General features: G+C 51.2%; 4 protein-coding genes across 6 annotated transcripts in view; 3 read left to right on the plus strand and 1 right to left on the minus strand.

Annotated features, from left to right (window-relative positions):
* Positions 1 to 5417, plus strand: part of LOC115553562 (uncharacterized) — a 27382-nt gene extending 21965 nt beyond the window's left edge. The window contains exon 7 of the mRNA XM_030369918.1: positions 5352 to 5417. The gene's annotated coding sequence lies outside the window, so the exon portion shown is untranslated. The remainder of the gene's footprint in view (positions 1 to 5351) is intronic.
* The window catches only part of LOC115553548 (acyl-CoA dehydrogenase family member 11), a 50888-nt gene that overhangs the window by 5335 nt on the left and 27310 nt on the right, over positions 1 to 18243 (plus strand). Inside the window, exon 2 of the mRNA XM_030369893.1 lies at positions 369 to 667. Within this exon, the coding sequence (XP_030225753.1) occupies positions 380 to 667 (288 nt within the window). The 5' untranslated portion in view covers positions 369 to 379. The remainder of the gene's footprint in view (positions 1 to 368; positions 668 to 18243) is intronic.
* LOC115553564 (ATPase MORC2-like) lies at positions 2125 to 17842 on the plus strand. Of its 3 annotated transcripts, XM_030369922.1 has the most exons (6): positions 2125 to 2391; positions 2728 to 2895; positions 3457 to 3550; positions 12646 to 12693; positions 16610 to 16798; positions 17662 to 17842. In XM_030369922.1, the coding sequence occupies exons 1-6, from the start codon at positions 2234 to 2236 to the stop codon at positions 17728 to 17730; spliced, it is 726 nt and encodes a 241-aa protein (XP_030225782.1). In that variant the 5' UTR covers positions 2125 to 2233; the 3' UTR covers positions 17731 to 17842. The 3 variants fall into 3 exon arrangements, with proteins under 3 accessions (XP_030225782.1, XP_030225783.1, XP_030225784.1); XM_030369923.1 differs by lacking the exon at positions 3457 to 3550 and having other exon boundaries at positions 2134 to 2391; positions 12600 to 12693; XM_030369924.1 differs by lacking the exons at positions 12646 to 12693; positions 16610 to 16798; positions 17662 to 17842 and adding exons at positions 4129 to 4317; positions 5247 to 5497 and having other exon boundaries at positions 2136 to 2391.
* On the minus strand, positions 8012 to 9919 carry LOC115553556 (E3 ubiquitin-protein ligase TRIM39-like). The gene has a single exon (XM_030369904.1). It carries the CDS (start codon positions 9819 to 9821, stop codon positions 8196 to 8198), a length of 1626 nt encoding a protein of 541 aa, XP_030225764.1. The 5' UTR covers positions 9822 to 9919; the 3' UTR covers positions 8012 to 8195.

Genomic DNA, 18243 nt, shown 5'->3' on the forward strand with positions numbered 1-18243 from the left:
GTCACTTTATAACTGATGGTGCATTATGGGTAGCCTTTATGTGCCAGGGACAAACAGTGTGAAAGTCTGAAGTGGCGGACTGGTTTCGTAGTTTAGTTCTAGTTGTCATTTAGGGTTGTGATTGGTGTGATTATCAAGGGGTGATTGAGCAAAATGAATAGCAAAATTCTTTATTTCCCTGTTATACAAACAAACACAGGAAACGCACAAACACAAACAAGTATCACCATAGCAACAACTCAAACAGGTATCACCATAGCAACAACTCAGCATACAACAACTCTCTCTCTCTCTCTCTCTCTCTCTCTCTCTCTCTCTCTCTCTCTCTCTCTCTCTCTCTCCCCCCCCCCTCCCTCCCTCCCTCTCAGCTGTGACCAACATGTCTGCCGGGTCGATGCGTCTGAACCACAACACGAGTGCAGCCTGGCTGAGGTTCCTCCTCCGGGGTCAGCCCACCTGTAGACCCGCCCTGCAGGTCAGAGGGGTCAGCGCCGTCCAGCCAGGGACCTCTGCCCCCGACGAGGCCGCCGCCCGGGACCCCCACGCCCCCCCGCTGTTCTCCAGGTCCAGGACCGGTCTGTTCTTCCAGGCCCAGCCTCAGCTGAAGAACCCCTTTCTAGAAGACCCTCTGCTAGGGAGGTACCTCAGGAGACACCTGCCCCCCCAGTTAAGGATCAGACGAGTCGGGGAGGACGTCGCTGACCCCGAGCCACAGCCGGACGGGTCCTACCGGCTCCACGGCTTCAAGTGGTCCACCTCCGCCCCGGACGCCGACATGACCCTCACCCTGGGCCGGGTGGGGGGCCGCCATAGATCCATCCCCCCGGTATGGCCCCGCCGTCCCCGCAGACCCAGACCTGACGTCTGCTAACGGCCCCGTGACATGCCACCAGGTGACGTCACAGGTGGACACGCCCACCGGTGATGTCATAAGGGGTCGTTTTCCAAAACGGCTTGTAACGGTAAACCCCCCCACACCTGGTGGCAGGTCATGTGACCTCTTTAACGGTAAACCACCCCACACCTGGTGGCAGGTCATGTGACCTCTTTAACGGGACTTCAGGGACGTTCTGCTGTCTAGCTTTGTTTGTTTTGCCGGTTGAAATAGTCCCGTTATTTTGGCAGATTATTTTAAGGAATCCTTCAGTTTAGTCCAATGGTCGAAGCATTTAAGCAAACTGTAATGTTGCAGCCATTGGAAAAGGGAAGGGATTGATTCATGGTCAATATTTAGATTAGATTAGATTAGTTAACACTGTGTTAATCCCCCGGAGTGGAAGTTCTTGTGTTACGGCATTGTAGAAGCCAAGGAAGAGATAAAAGATATAATACAAAGTAGTGTTAAAGGAAATGCTACAGTAATACGAAGGAAATGATAAAGTAAGCGCTACAGTAATGCTAAAGTAATGCTAAAGTAAATGCGACAGTAACGCTACAGTAATGCAAAGGAAACGCTAAAGTAAATGCTACAATAAAGCTTGAGTAATGCTAAGGATATGCTAAAGTAAATGCTACAGTAGTGCTAAAGTAATGCTAAGGAAATGCTAAAGTAAATGCTATTCACCCCAAAAGTAGTTACAACCCTTTTTTATCAAGGTGAAAGATCAGTATCAGTACCTCCTCTTGTGCAGCGATCCCAAACATCTCTAACCGTCGTCTGACCCCTCCCCCTCCCAGTCTGACTCCTCCCCGTCTGAATCCTCCTCCCCCCGTCTGACTCCTCCCCCACCTGACTCCTCCCCCTCCCCGTCGGACTCCTCCCCCTCCCCATCTGACTCCTCCCCCCGTCTGACTCCTCCCCCCCCCAGGGCAGCCGGGGTCTGTCCCTGTTCTACGCTGAGGTCCGCCGGGACCCCCAGGGCCGGCTGGAGGGCATCGAGGTCCAGCGGCTGAAGGACAAACTGGGGACCCGCCAAATGCCCACTGCGGAGCTGCTGCTGGACGGCCTGCCAGCACACCGGGTCAGTGGCTCCCCCCCCCACCCCCCACCCAGGGGGCTGGCGCACCCGGCGGCCATCTTGGATCTAGACGCTAGCCTGGTGGCCATCTTGGATCTAGACACTAGACCGGCGGCCATATTGGATCTAAACGCTAGCCCAGTGGCTATCTTAGGTTCAGGTTCTTAAGAACACACTGAAGAGCGGGTCAGGTTCTGGAGAGCAGAGACTGATGAAGGGTTCAGGTTCTTAAGAACACACTGAAGAGCGGGTCAGGTTCTGGAGAGCAGAGACTGATGCTCTGTGTCCCTGCAGACAAGGGCATGCAGGTGGAGGTGCGGGTGAACATGGAGTGGTTCACGGGGAAGGTGGTGGCAGTGGAGGTGAACAAGAAGAGCGTCCGCTGGAAGGTCAAGTTCGACTACGTCCCGAGATCCACGCCCAAAGACCGCTGGTGAGATCCTGCTCCTGGTTCCTGCTCCTGTTGCTGGTCTGGCCCTCAGAGACACACCCACAGAGTTTTAGAGACTACAGAAGAACACAAAGACGATTAAATACGCTTCAGTAGGCGTCCAGGGCCACTAGAGGTCATGATGGGACCCATAAATAAGTCAAGCACTACAGAAACCATCGTTCATCAACATAACCTGTGGATGAATGAGTACATGTTATACCTGTTATGATCATAGTGTGTGTGTGTGTGTGTGTGTGTGTGTGTGTGTGTGTGTGTGTGTGTGTGTGTGTGTGTGTGTGTGTGTGTGTGTGTGTGTGTGTGTGTGTGTGTGTGCAGGGTGTTTAAGGGGGGGGAGGACGTGCGGTTAATGCGGCCGGCGTCGCCCGTCTCCCAGACGCCCGACACCCAGCAGGAGGCGGAGAAGGGCCCCGCCCGCATGGAGCCCGACACCACCCAGCCGGGGACCAGCCGCGAGGTCACCGGCAGCATGGTCTCCATGATGAGGTCAGCATCCGGGGCGTCATGGCAACGCTGGGCAGAGGTTCAGAGAGGGAGAGGAGGGACGGTCCAAGTGATGAGGGCTGTCTTGGTATCCTTGGGCTCTCTCTCTCTCTCTCTGTTCACTCTCTCTGTCTGTCTCCTCTCTCTCTGTCTGTGTCTGTCTGTCTCCTATCTCTCTCTCTCTCTCTCTGTTCACTCTCTCTGTCTGTCTCCTCTCTCTCTGTCTGTGTCTCTCTGTCTCCTATCTGTCTCTCTCTCTGTGTGTTCACTCTCTCTGTCTCTCTGTCGGTCCCCTCTCTGTCTCCCTCTCTGTCTCCTCTCTGTCTCTCTCTCTCTCCTCTCTCTGTGTGTTCACTCTCTCTGTCTCCTCTCTTACTGTCTGTCTGTCTCCTCTCTGTCTCTCTGACTCCCCTCTGACTCCCCTCTGACTCCCCTCTGTCTCTCCTCTGTCTCCTCTCTGTCTCCTCTCTGTCTCTCTCTCTCTCTCTCTGTCTGTGTTCACTCTCTCTGTCTCCTCTCTCACTGTCTGTCTCTGTCTGTCTGTCTCTCTCTCCCTCTCTGCAGGACGATGTTGCGGTACTTCTTCCCTCCTGATTTCCGGATCCCTAAGGACGATGTGAACGGTATGACGGCGGAGGAACTGGTGGCGTTCCCTCTGGTGAGCTCCGCCCCCGGCCGCCATCTTGGTTCTCAGGCTAGGCTCTGATCTCAGGACGTCCCCCGAACCACCTGACTAGTCCCCCAGTAGAACTAGTGGGGGACTAGTCAGATTGTAAGACTAGCAGTCTTACTAAGACTGATGGTCAGATTGTGGATTAGTAATGGTATTGTTAATTTATTTTTTCGTATTATTTACTCTTATTTAAATGTATCTATTTGTGTACCACTACTACTACTACTACTACCATGACGGCTACTACACTACTGTTCCTACCACTACTCCTGCTATACTACTACTGTTATCACTACTACCGCTACCGTACTTCTACTGCTACTATACTACTACTGTTACTACTGCTGCTACTACTACCACTGTTACTACCACTGTTAATACCACTGTTACCACCACTGTTACCACCACTGTTACCACCACTGTTACTACCACTGTTACTACCACTGTTACCACCACTGTTACCACCACTGTTACTACCACTGTTACTACCACTGTTACCACCACTGTTACTACTCTCCGTACTCTAGTGGCCCGGCCCCCCTAACCCCATCCTCTGCCTGCAGAAGGAGTATTTCCAGCAGTACGAGCTGGGCCTGCAGTCGCTGTGTAACTCGTACCAGAGCCGGGCGGACGCCAAAGCCAAGGCCGTGGAGGAGAAGAGCAGCAACGCCGAGACCAAACTCAAGGAGGCGGACGAGAAGCTGCAGAAGCTGAGGGCCAACATCGTCTCTCTGCTGCAGAAAGTGCAAGAGGTAAAGTCTGGGCTCAGTGGGGAGGGGGGGCACCTCTGGGAGACGGGGGGAGGAGCCTGAGGGGGGAGGGAGGAGCCTGAAGGGGCGGAGCCCCAAGTGGCTGCTGGAAGAATGACAAACAAAACCATTTATTGGTAGATGGAATCAAAATAAACAAAAATAGTTTAAAACCATTTCTACATCCTTATAATGATCTGGATGGATGGATGAATTGTCTTTTTGTAAAACTCCCGAACATTAATAGTATAGATGAACTGCAAAATACCAAGAATCCCTTTGAAGCCGAACCATTCTCCCAGTAAAAAGTATGTTTGACCTTTAACCTTGTAGTAGCAGTACCTTTAACAGGAACTAAAAGGTAAAGTGCTCTCTAACTGATTGTTTAAGGTGAACTAAAACGTAAGCTGCTCTCAAACTGATTGTTTAAGGTGAACTAAAAGGTAAACTGCTCTCTAACTTATTGTTTAAGGTGAACTAAAAGGTAAAGTGCTCTCTAACTGATTGTTTAAGGTGAACTAAAAGGTAAACTGCTCTCTAACTTATTGTTTAATGTGAACTAAAAGGTAAACTGCTCTCTATCTTATTGTTTAAGGTGAACTAAAAGGTAAAGTGCTCTCTAACTTATTGTTTAAGGTGAACTAAAAGGTAAACTGCTCTCTAACTGATTGTTTAAGGTGAACTAAAAGGTAAACTGCTCTCTAACTGATTGTTTAAGGTGAACTAAAAGGTAAACTGCTCTCTAACTGATTGTTTAAGGTGAACTAAAAGGTAAACTGCTCTCTAACTGATTGTTTAAGGTGAACTAAAAGGTAAACTGCTCTCTAACTGATTGTTTAAGGTGAACTAAAAGGTAAACTGCTCTCTAACTGATTGTTTAAGGTGAACTAAAAGGTAAACTGCTCTCTAACTGATTCCTCCACCTCCTCCAGGACATCGACATCAACACAGACGATGAGCTGGACGCCTACATAGAGGACCTGCTCAACAGGGGGGACTGAGGCCGCCGCCCCCTAAAGACTCTAGCTTTGGTTCTCCTGGGGGCCCTCAGCCCACCAGAGAGGGGCCCTCAGCCCACCAGAGAGGGGCCCCCAGCCCACCAGAGAGGGGCCCTCAGCCCCCCAGAGAGGGGCCCTCATCAGAGAGGGGCCCTCATCAGAGAGGGGCCCTCAGCCCACCAGAGAGGGGCCCTCAGCCCCCCAGAGAGGGGCCCTCATCAGAGAGGGGCCCTCAGCCCACCAGAGAGGGGCCCTCAGCCCATCAGAGAGGGGCCCTCACCCCCACCAGAGAGGGGCCCTCACCAGAGAGGGGCCCTCAGCCCACCAGAGAGGGGCCCTCAGCCCCCCGGAGAGGGGCCCTCATCAGAGAGGGGCCCTCAGCCCACCAGAGAGGGGCCCTCAGCCCCCCAGAGAGGGGCCCTCAGCCCATCAGAGAGGGGCCCTCATCAGAGAGGGGCCTTCATCAGAGAGGGGCCCTCAGCCCATCAGAGAGGGGCCCTCACCAGAGAGGGGCCCTTGGGACCATATAAACGTCTGCATCGGCGCTCCTTTCATTTCGCTCTCCGCTCTCCGCCGGTTCTTGATGGTTTCAGCCTCCATGGTTCTTTTTATTTGACTTTCCGTTGTGGGCGGGGTCTGTGCGGTCCTGTGGGGACATCTCCACGGTAACAGGGGTTTGTGTTCCCCTACTTTTATATCCACATATGTTTGTTAACGTTTGAATCGTTGGCTCCTGCTCGTTGGTTCTGAGAGTTGTCTTGTGTTTCAGAGGCTTCAGTTTCAACATTAATCACAATATCTGTTTGATCTTCAACCAATTAAGGATCATCTGACTTGCCAATATCTATATATCTATAAATGTTTAAAGAGGATCCAGTCTGTAATGAAACACTAAGTTTCTCTCCTTTAAAGTCGTGGTCCTGTGGCCACCTGGAGCACCAGACCTGTACTGGGTTTTATCAGTGTGTCTCTGTCTCCAGGTTGCTCTCTGGGGAACTCTTCTGTTTGCTCACCCTTTCAGTGCCCAAGTTCTTCTCTCAGTCTGATTTTTAAAGTCATGAAAAATGTTTTATTAGGCGCTGCATGTGTTTTCAGTCTTTTTGAAAACTCTTTACATGAAATAATAAACCTGGTTCATCGCCCACATAGCGTTCCTGTCCTTTGTAAACATGTAAATGATTCTTTATAAAAGTTGTATCCCAAATACAAGTCATCATTATTTTTAGTTAGACATCCTTATCCTTCCCTGCGGTGACCTTTGACCGCCTTCCCGGGTCAGATGCAGGACTTGGCGAGCAGGTGGAACTTTTACTTTGAAGGTACGAAGCGGAGCACAGAGGAAAGGAAAACAACAGAGACGGTAAGAATTTGTCGTTTCGTTGCGTTAGTGTGAATTAGTTAATTGTTTTTTAATTGTTTAGTATTGTATTTGATACAGATGCTCACATGTAAAGTAAGAAGAATATTTCTGAAGGACGTCGTTGTGTGTTGTCGCTGTATTAACCCAGACGCGAATGAGAACGTTAAAGGGCCGACATGGTTATGTACACAGTTTGGGGCGCTTTTGGATTCACCAAAAAGTAATAATTATTATATTTCTCACCGAGCACAACTATTTAAAACGCACCGTAGTGGTAATGGGAGACTATCTCACCGTCACCCTCCAAGAGGACTTGTCTTTGTTGTCACTAAAATTTAGAGTAAACCCTTAACCATAACCCTATCAAAATAATAATAATATAACATTTTGCACTTTCAACTAACCCAGTAGTCAGCCTGCTTAGGGGTGGGGAGAGCAGCCATGGACCGGTTATAGATGACTTTCTTAGATGGTGTGATGACTTATCTTCAGATAAATGTGTCCAAAACAAAGGATATGTTCATTGATTTTAGAAGGCAGGCTCACAGTCAGGAGGCCCTAACAATAAAAGGTCAGACCATTGAACAGGTAACCTCATATAAATATCTTGGGACAGTAATAGATTCTACCCTCAATTTTGATTTAAATTGTGAAGCTGTGTGCAAGAAGGGTCACCAGCGCCTGCACTGTCTGAGGAAGCTTTCCTCTTTTAACATAGACAAGACCATGATGTCTTTGTTTTATTGTGCTTTTATTGAGTCAATTTTAACATTTTCCTTAGCATCATGGTTTGGAAACATATCTTTAAAAAATAAGAATTCCCTCAACAAGATTGTAAAATGATCCGGTAAGTTTATTGGTGAGCCACAGCCGAACATGGAAGCCCTGTATACCAAACAGTTACAGAGGTTATCGCAATCTATTCAAAGTGAAACCACCCATCCTTTAAGCAGTCCTTTCAGCTGCTTCCCTCCAGACAGAGGCTCAAAGTACCTCAAAGCAGAACAAACCGCTACAGGAACAGTTTTGTTCCTGCAGCCATTATCTATACGAATAAATTGTTGCAGCGCCACTAGTGGTGCATAACTTTGTTGCACTTTCTGATATACTGAGCACCTCTGTGATTTTTGTCTGCGTGTCTGTCTTGTCTTCTGTATTTTTGTTGTATCCTTTATTTATTCTTTTATACTGTGTATGCTAAGTGTGTGAACGCCCTTTTCTTGCCCTGCACACCAAATTTACCCACGGGTATGAATAAAGCAACCTTGACCTTGACCCTAATTGTATTTAAAAAACGATCAGAAAGAAGTCATTGAACATTAAAGAGTAGTCTAACCAGTTATAATGATTCATATTTATTTATAATACACAGTGTAAGTTGCATTTTGTTACATTTTGTTGTTAATTAACAGTGAATAGTACGATATGAATGCAGTTCTCTCAGATCTCCCATGGTAGAGATTCCCATTCAGGAAACATTAGTTATTTTGGTTGTTTGTTTATTTTGTTATCAAACAAAAGTCCTAGTCTTTTTGATTGACAGGTGAGATGATCAGGGGGGCAGAGTTTGTACCTCCTTCCTGATACCATGGAGAGAGGATTGGATAGAGAGGCTCAGTGAAGGTACAGCCAGTAGCAGAGTAGATATGATCCCTGGCTTCCACATCATAGAAGGAGAGCAGACCCTCATCATAATCAACAAACACCCCCACCTTCTGGAGCCCAGCTCTCAGAGGGAGACGGACATCAGGGTCATCTCTAAATACCAACCCATCCTTGTTGTAGAGAAGAGTCCAGTAACCCGTCTCAGGGGTCCGCACTGTCTCACCTTTTCTGTCTATGGACTCTCTGGCCACTCCTAAACGCCATGCAGTCTTGTCTTTAACCTGGACCTCAAAGTAAAATCTCCCTGAGGAGAAGCTCTGCCTCGTGAGAACACATGTATACCAAGTAAATCTCCTAGGGTTGTCTGTGAGTTTCTTCACTACACCTCCATGATGTACTTGTTTCCCATCCTCAGACAGGATGAGCTTGGGATAAGCTGTATCAGGATCCAGAGTAACATCCACTTCATACTGCTGGAACATCTTCAGTTCAGCATCATCACTCAGCTTCTCCATCTCCATGTTCAGTGTCTCCTCCAGCTGATCCAGGGATCTCCTCAAGGTCCCTACGTATGACGGAGGACGGACCTCCACCGTGGTCCAGTCCCTGGTGGGTGGAGGATCCTTCAGGGATCTGAAGGCCTGGAGGAAGTGGAGGTGGTCTTCAGTGTGTGAGAGTGGCTTCACCTCTGAGCTTATGTAGGTCAGATCTTCTATTTCCTGCTCCAGCTCTTTGATGAGGTCTTCAGCTTGTTTCTCTGTGGTTTTCAGTCTCTCTTTAATGGTTTGGTTGAAATCATCGCTGCACTTTTCAACGCGACGCATCAAAGCAGTGAAGACCTGCCCACCATCGGCTATCACTCCGTCTGCGTCATTCTTGCTATATTCAACCGTGTCTTTTATCTCCTTAATCTTTAGTTTTCTCTCCTGGATCATCTGCTGAACATCAGCCTCTATCTTCCCCAGCAGGGCCGACTTCACTTCATATTCCTCCTTTAGAGGTACAACAGGATGGGACTTGTGGTCACCCTCTGTGCACAACAGACACACACACTCCTGTTCAGTCTGGCAGAAGAGCTCCAGAAGTCGGTTGTGTTTCTTACACATCCTGTCTTCCAGACGGTCCATAGGCTCGACCAGCCGATGTTTCTTCAGGCCTGTGACTCTCTGATGTGGCTCCAGGTGGGTTTGGCAGTAAGGCATAAAACACATTAGGCAGGACTTCACAGCCTTCAGCTGGGTCCCAGTGCAGACGTCACAGGGAACTTCTCCTGGTTCAAAACAAGGCTGCTCCTTTACTCGTACGGCCGTTCTAAACAGATGAGCCATCTTTGATACAAAGATATTGACCTGTGGATCAGGTCTAGTGTCGAAAATCTGGTTACAAATAGGACATTTGCACTGGACTTGTTCATCCCAGAATTTATTAATGCAGGTTCTGCAGAAGTTGTGTCCACACGGTGTGGAAACTGGGCTGCTGAACACATCCAGACAGATGGGACAGGAAAAGTTCTCTTCAGACCAGGAAGTGTTAGCAGAGGCCATCCTAGAAGACAAGGTTCATGTATTGAGATATTCCATTATTGTTCTAATTCCATAAGGGGAAGGGAGGTTCAAACTTTTTCTCAAAGTTGTGCTGGTTTACTCACCTTGTTGTGGTTTCTGTGTCAGACGATGTTTCCAAATTGCTTCCTTCCTCCTGAAATAGAGAACTGCTTCCGCATTGGATGGCTTTGGTTTCTATGATCCTTAAGTTTCGTTTCTTGAACAAGTCGTCCTCTCCTCTCCTCCCCTAACACCTGGCTCCTCCCCTAACAGCTGGCTCCGACCCCACGGACCACTGTCGTTTCAACTTTCACACCCTGGCTTTGGGTGCATTCATGCGTTGTAATTCAAATACGTTGATTTTTTTTCAAATATATTTGAAACAACATCTATGACAAAACACAGACCAAGAGCTGGTGAAAAACTAGAGACATTTTGTCATTTAATTGGGATTTTCTACTGTAACTGGGATTAAGAGCAATCCAAAAACAATTGATTTGACTTTTCCTGAGGCTGGTATTTTTCTTTCTAGTCTTCATAAAAACAAGCCTCTCCCAGTATCCGTCCTTCGGAGGAGACGTAAAAACCGAGGTCCTGACTCACTGAGATCATAAAAGATCCCAGGACACTTATCGTAAAGAGTAGGGGTTTCCCCGGTGTCCTGGCCCAACCAGGCTCATTCGATCTGGCCCCCTAATAATCCTCCTGTACAATTGGCTGACTCATCAATTCCCTCACTCTCCACCTCAAGCTGGTGTGTGGTGAGCGTTCTGGCGCAGATTGGCTGCCGTGCATCACCCAAGTGGGTGCTACACACTGGTGGTGGTGAGTTAGGTCCCCCCCTTCTGTAAGCGTCTTTGGGTCATTGAAAAGCGCTATATAAATATAATGAATTATAGTATGCCCAGGGTATATGTGCTAGTATGTTTTGTGATTTAATATTGAGTCAACCCGGGTAGTTCCATAAGGCTTAACTCCCAGACTCTAACCTCATAAAGCCGCTGCATCATGTGACTTGGGGTGGGGCAGACGGAACAGACCAAGGGTCACTATTCAGAGACAACACAGGCAATGCCAGCACAGAGAAAAACAAACAGCTAAACAGATCTAAAATGTGCCGTGGCAGTTAACAATGTCACTTTATAACTGATGGTGCATTATGGGTAGCCTTTCTGTGCCAGGGACAAACAGTGTGAAAGTCTGAAGTGACGGACTGGTTTCGTAGTTTAGTTCTAGTTTTTGTTTAGGGTTATCAAGGTGTGATTATCAAGGTGTGATTGAGCAAAATGAAAACACTGGAAAACTCTTTTTGGTACGATGGCTGTGTGACATTAAACTCGCGGTCTCTAGGGCCTCCGTGAGCCTCTAGCCGCTCGCGGACCCGAGCGCTGCCTTCCCTCTTGTTCCCCTTCCTTCAATGTCAGTCCTCCTGCTCCTTTTAAAATGGCTCCACTGCCTCCGGCCAGGTGTCCCCCAATCTCGCTGATTGGGGAGAGAGTGATGCTCTTCGTCGCCACTCAGTGGGTGGCGGCGGTATACGGCGTCAATCACCCCACCTCGGACCCGCCCGGGCCGAGGTTTAAGTGGCGGGATGCCACACTCCTCCACCGCTTGACCAGGCCCCCGGTAGCAGGGGAACCCGCCCATGCAGGTATCGCGTCGGGACAAGGCTGCGTCGTCTCCTTGTCCCTCCTTGTCCCTCCTTGTCCCTCCTTGTCCCTCCTTGTCCCTCCTTGTCGTCTCCCGCTGCGTCGTCAGCGGCTGCATCTCTCCTGCCCCGGGATGCTCGCGCCGGGTCCCAAAACCGGCGAAATATCGGGCAATCCCTCCCGATCAGTAGCGGCACCGGGAGGCGTGGCACAATCCCTGCCCTAGCCGTGAACACCCCCTGTGGTGTCCGGACGACCACGTGGCAGGTCCCGTATGTCCGGGTGTCCCCGTGTACACACGTCACCTCCATGGGGGGCCCTTCCCTTCCCCCCGCCAGGTCGGGTTGGAGGAGGGTGACCACGCTGCCGGTGTCCACTATGGCCTGCGTCTCTTTGTTCATTGCCCTCGCAGGTACGGTTGGGCGCCCGGACGCTTCCTGTGCCCAACAGGTCGCCAGCATGCAGGGCCGGACCGTCCCCGCGTCCGCGTAGGCCGACGGCGCCGTCCCCCACCGTCGCCGCGGCAAGAGACGCAGCCGCTGACGACGCAGCGGGAGACGACGCAGCGGGAGACGACAAGGAGGGACAAGGAGACGGAGTGAGGGAGAGGAGGGAGAGGAGGGACAGTCCAAGTGATGAGGGCTGTTTTGGTATCCTTGGGCTCTCTCTCTCTCTCTCGCCCTGTCTCTGTGTTCTCTCTCTCTGTCTCTCTGTCTCCTCTCTGTGTCTCTGTGTGTTCACTTTCTCTATCTCTCTCTGTCTCTCTCTCTGTCTCCTCTCTCTCTGTCTCCTCTCTGTCTCTCTCTCTCTTGCTCTGTCTCTGTGTGTTCACTCTCTCTGTCTCCTCTCTCACTGTCTGTCTCCAGTCTGTCTCTCTCTCTGTCTCTGTGTTCACTCTCTCTGTCTCCTCTCTGTCTCTCTCTCTCTCTGTCTCTGTGTGTTCACTTTCTCTCTCTCCTCTCTCACTGTCTGTCTCTGTCTGTCTCTCTCTCTGTCTCTGTGTGTTCACTCTCTCTGTCTCTCTGTCGGTCTCCTCTCTGTCTCTCTCTCTCTCTCTCTGTCTCTGTGTTCACTCTCTCTGTCTCCTCTCTTACCGTCTGTCTGTCTGTCTGTCTCTCCCTCTCTGCAGGACGATGTTGCGTTACTTCTTCCCTCCTGATTTCCGGATCACTAAGGACGATGTGAACGGTATGACGGCGGAGGAGCTGGTGGCGTTCCCTCTGGTGAGCTCCGCCCCCGGCCGCCATCTTGGTTCTCAGGCTAGGCTCTGATCTCAGGTCGTCCCCCGAACCAGCTGACTAGTCCCCCGGTAGAACTAGTGGGGGACTAGTCAGATTGTAAGACTAGCAGTCTTACTAAGACTGATGGTCAGATTGTGAATTAGTAATGGTATAGTCACCTTATCGTGGTGGAGAGGTTTGCGTGTCCCTGTGAACCTGAGAGCTGTGTTGTCTGGAGCCTTGTGCTCCTGGTAGGGTCTCTCATGGCAGAGTGGTCTCAGGTGAGGGGCCAGACTAAGAATGGTTCAAAAAACTCCAATGAATAACGGAAAAAGAGGAGATGTGACTCGGCCCGGAGGAAGCCCGGGGCCCCCGTCTGGAGCCAGGCCCAGACGGAGGGCTCGATGGCGAGCGCCTGGTGTCCGGGTTTGCCACGGAGCCCGGTCGGGCACAGCCCGAACAAACTACGTGGCACCCCCCCTCTCTTCATCCCATGGGCCCACCACCTGTGGGAAGACCCGTTGGGGTCAGGTGCGCAGCCACATGGGTGGCAGCGAAGGTCAGGGGTCTCGACGGACCAGACCCGGGCGGCAGAAGCTGGCTCTGGGGACGTGGAACGTCACCTCGCTGTGGGGAAAGGAACCGGAGCTTGTGAGGGAGGTGGAGCGCTATCAGTTAGATCTGGTGGGGCTTACCTCCACGCACAGTCTCAGCTCGGGTACCATACTCCTGGATAAGGGTTGGACTCTATTCTTCTCCGGAGTTGCCGAGGGCGTGAGGCGCCGGGCGGGTGTGGGGATACTCATAAATCCCCGGCTGAGCGCCGCGGTGTTGGAGTTTACCCCGGTAGACGAGAGGGTCGCCTCCCTGCGCCTAAGGGTTGTAGGGGGGAAAACTCTGACTGTTGTTTGTGCGTATGCACCAAACAGCAGCTCAGAGTACTCGGCCTTCTTGGAGACCCTGAATGGAGTCCTGTATGGGGCTCCAGTAGGGGACTCCGTAGTTCTGCTGGGAGACTTCAACGCCCACGTGGGCAACGATGGAGACACCTGGAGAGGCGTGGTGGGGAGGAATGGCCTCCCTGATCTAAACCCGAGCGGTCGTTTGTTATTGGACTTCTGTGCTAGTCATGGATTATCCATAACAAACACCATGTTCGAACATAAGGGTGCTCATAAGTGTACCTGGTACCAGAGTACCCTAGGCCGAAGATCGATGATCGATTTTGTGATCGTGTCATCTGATCTGAGGCCGCATGTTTTGGACACTCGGGTAAAGAGAGGGGCGGAACTGTCAACCGACCACCATCTGGTTGTGAGTTGGATCAGGGAATGGGGGAAATTTCCGGATAGACCTGGTAAGCCCAAACGAGTAGTGCGGGTGAACTGGGAACGTCTGGAGGAGGCCCCCGTCCTAGGTATCTTCAACTCACACCTCCGGCGGAGCTTTTCTGGCATTCCTGTGGAGGTTGGGGGCATTGAGCTGGAGTGGGCGGTGTTCAAAGCCTCCATTGCTGAAGCTGCGGTGGCTAGCTGTGGCCTCAGGGTCTTAGGCTCCTCAAGGGGCGGTAACCCTCGGACACCGTGGTGGACACCGGTGGTCAGGGAAGCCGTCCGACTGAAGAAGGAGGCCTTCCGGGATATGATATCCTGGAGGACTCCTGACTCGGTTGCAGGGTACCGACAGGCTCGAAGGGCTGCAGCGGCTGCCGTGTCGGAGGCTAAGCAGCGGGTGTGGGAGAAGTTCGGAGAGGCCATGGAGAAGGACTTTCGGTCGGCACCAAAGTGTTTCTGGAAGACTATCCGGCACCTCAGGAGGGGGAAACGGGGAACCATCCAAGCTGTGTACAGTAAGGATGGGACTCTGTTGACCTCAACTGAGGAGGTCGTCGGACGTTGGAAGGAACACTTTGAGGAACTCCTGAATCCGAATAACACGCCCTCTATGTTGGAGGCAGAGCTCGAGGTTGATGGTGTTTCGTTGTCAATTTCCCTGGTGGAGGTCACTGAGGTAGTCAAACATCTCCGCAGTGGCAAAGCCCCAGGGATTGATGAGATCCAGCCAGAAATGCTAAAGGCTCTGGGTGTTGAGGGGCTGTCATGGTTGACACGCCTATTCAACATCGCGTGGGAGTCGGGTACAGTGCCAAAGGAGTGGCAAACCGGGGTGGTGGTTCCCCTGTTCAAAAAGGGGGACCAGAGAGTGTGTGCCAATTACCGGGGTATCACACTTCTCAGCCTCCCTGGTAAAGTCTACTCCAAGGTGCTGGAAAGGAGGGTTCGGCCGATCGTCGAACCTCAGATTGAAGAGGAACAATGCGGTTTTCGCCCCGGACGTGGAACTAAAGACCAGCTCTTCACTCTCGCAAGGATCCTGGAGGGGGCCTGGGTGTATGCCCATCCGGTCTACATGTGTTTTGTGGATCTGGAGAAGGCGTATGACCGGGTCCCCCGGGAGAAACTGCGGGAGGTGCTGCGGGAGTATGGGGTAAGGGGGTCTATCCTCAGGGCCATCCAATCTTTGTACTCCCAAAGCGAGAGCTGTGTTCGTGTTCTCGGCAGCCAGTCAGTTTCGTTCTCAGTGGGTGCTGGTCTCTGCCAGGGCTGCGCCTTGTCACCAATCCTGTTTGTGATATACATGGACAGGATATCGAGGCGTAGTCGTGGTGGGGAGGGGTTGCAGTTCGGTGGTCTGAGGATCTCGTCACTGCTTTTTGCAGATGATGTGGTCCTCATTGGATCATCGGCCTGTGACCTTCAGCACTCACTGGATCGGCTGGTGGCCGAGTGTAAAGCGGCTGGGATGAGGATCAGCACCGCTAAATCTGAGGCCATGACTCTTAGCAGGAAACCGGTGGATTGCTTACTCCGGGTAGGAAATGAGTCCTTAGCCCAAGTGAAGGAGTTCAAGTACCTCGGGGTCTTGTTCGCGAGTGAGGGTACTATGGAGCGTGAGATTGGCCGGAGAATCGGAGCAGCGGGGGGCGGTATTGCGTTCGCTTTACCGCACCGTTGTAACGAAAAGAGAGCTGAGCCGCAAGGCAAAGCTCTCGATCTACCGGTCGATCTTCGTTCCTATCCTAACCTATGGTCATGAGGGCTGGGTGATGACCGAAAGGACGAGATCGCGGGTACAAGCGGCCGAGATGAGTTTTCTCAGAAGGGTGGCTGGCGTCTCCCTTAGGGATAGGGTGAGAAGCTCAGCCATCCGTGAGGAACTCGGATTAGAGCCGCTGCTCCTTTACTTAGAAAGGAGTCAGCTGAGGTGGTTCGGGCATCTGGTAAGGATGCCCACTGGGCGCCTTCCTTGGGAGGTGTTTCAGGCACGTCCAGTGGGGAGGAGACCTCGGGGAAGACCCAGGACTAGGTGGAGAGATTATATCTCAACACTGGCCTGGGAACGCCTCGGGATCCCCCCGTCAGAGCTGGTCAATGTGGCCCGGGAAAGGGAAGTCTGGGGCCCCCTGCTTGAGCTGCTCCCCCCGCGACCCGACCCCGGATAAGCGGATGACGATGAGGATGAGGATAGTTAATTTATTTTTTTGTATTATTTACTCTTATTTAAATGTATCCATTTGTGTACTACTACTACTACTACTACTACTACTACTACCATGACGGCTACTACACTACTGTTCCTACCACTACTCCTGCTATACTACTACTGTTATCACTACTACCGCTACCGTACTTCTACTGCTACTACACTACTACCATTACTACTGCTGCTACTACTACTACTGTTGCTACCACTGTTACCACCACTGTTACCACCACTGTTACCACCACTGTTACCACCACTGTTACTACCACTGTTACCACCACTGTTACCACCACTGTTACCACCACTGTTACTACCACTGTTACTACTCTCTGTACTCTAGTGGCCCGGCCCCCCTAACCCCATCCTCTGGTTGCAGAAGGAGTATTTCCAGCAGTACGAGCTGGGCCTGCAGTCGCTGTGTAACTCGTACCAGAGCCGGGCGGACGCCAAAGCCAAGGCCGTGGAGGAGAAGAGCAGCAACGCCGAGACCAAACTCAAGGAGGCGGACGAGAAGCTGCAGAAGCTGAGGGCCAACATCGTCTCTCTGCTGCAGAAAGTGCAAGAGGTAAAGTCTGGGCTCTGAGGGGAGGGGGGGCACCTCTGGGAGACGGGGGGGAGGAGCCTGAGGGGGGAGGAGCCTGAAGGGGAGGGAGGAGCCTGAAGGGGCGGAGCCCCAAGTGGCTGCTGGAAGAATGACAAACAAAACCGTTTATTGGTAGATGGAATCGAAATAAACAAAAATAGTTTCAAACCATTTCTACATCCTTATAATGATCTGTATGGATGGATGAATTGTCTTTTTGTAAAACTCACGAACATTAATAGTATAGATGAACTGCAAAATACCAAGAATCCCTTTGAAGCCGAACCATTCTCCCAGTAAAAAGTATGTTTGACCTTTAACCTTGTAGTAGCAGTATCTTTAACAGGAACTAAAAGGTAAACTGCTCTCTAACTGATTGTTTAAGGTGAACTAAAACGTAAGCTGCTCTCTAACTTATTGTTTAAGGTGAACTAAAAGGTAAACTGCTCTCTGACTGATTGTTTAACATGAACTAAAAGGTAAACTGCTCTCTAACTGATTGTTTAAGGTGAACTAAAACGTAAGCTGCTCTCTAACTTATTGTTTAAGGTGAACTAAAAGGTAAACTGCTCTCTAACTGATTGTTTAAGGTGAACTAAAAGGTAAACTGCTCTCTAACTGATTGTTTAACGTGAACTAAAAGGTAAACTGCTCTCTAACTGATTGATTAAGGTGAACTAAAAGGTAAACTGCTCTCTAACTGATTGTTTAACGTGAACTAAAAGGTAAACTGCTCTCTAACTGATTGATTAACGTGAACTAAAAGGTAAACTGCTCTCTAACTGATTGTTTAACGTGAACTAAAAGGTAAAGTGCTCTCTAACTGATTCCTCCACCTCCTCCAGGACATCGACATCAACACAGACGATGAGCTGGACGCCTACATAGAGGACCTGCTCAACAGGGGGGACTGAGGCCGCCGCCCCCTAAAGACTCTAGCTTTGGTTCTCCTGGGGGCCCTCAGCCCACCAGAGAGGGGCCCTCAGCCCACCAGAGAGGGGCCCTCAACCCCCCAGAGAGAGGCCCTCAGCCCAACAGAGAGGGGCCCTCATCAGAGAGGGGCCCTCAGCCCACCAGAGAGGGGCCCTCAGCCCCCCAGAGAGGGGCCCTCAGCAGAGAGGGGCCCCCAGCCCCCCAGAAAGGGGCCCCCAGCCCACCAGAGAGGGGCCCCCAGCCCCCCAGAAAGGGGCCCCCAGCCCACCAGAGAGGGGCCCTCAGCCCATCAGAGAGGGGCCCTCACCAGAGAGGGGCCCTCACCAGAGAGGGGCCCTCAGCCCACCAGAGAGGGGCCCTCACCAGAGAGGGGCCCTCATCAGAGAGGGGCCCTCATCAGAGAGGGGCCCTCACCAGATAGGGGCCCTCGGGACAATATAAACGTCTGCTTCGGCGCTCCTTTCATTTCGCTCTCCGCCGGTTCTTGATGGTTT

This window comes from Gadus morhua, chromosome 11 (genome assembly GCF_902167405.1).
Source record: "Gadus morhua chromosome 11, gadMor3.0, whole genome shotgun sequence".
In the NCBI taxonomy this organism is placed as follows: domain Eukaryota; kingdom Metazoa; phylum Chordata; class Actinopteri; order Gadiformes; family Gadidae; genus Gadus; species Gadus morhua.

Bases quoted from the DNA above. Each gene is read 5' to 3' on its own strand.
- LOC115553564 (XM_030369922.1), top strand. From the start codon at position 2,234: ATGCTCTGTGTCCCTGCAGACAAGGGCATGCAGGTGGAGGTGCGGGTG. The intron at 3,551-12,645 runs GTGAGCTCCGCC...CGGATCACTAAG, and splicing joins AACTGGTGGCGTTCCCTCTG to GACGATGTGAACGGTATGAC. The intron at 12,694-16,609 runs GTGAGCTCCGCC...CTCTGGTTGCAG, and splicing joins AGCTGGTGGCGTTCCCTCTG to AAGGAGTATTTCCAGCAGTA.
- LOC115553556 (XM_030369904.1), bottom strand. From the start codon at position 9,821: ATGGCCTCTGCTAACACTTCCTGGTCTGAAGAGAACTTTTCCTGTCCC.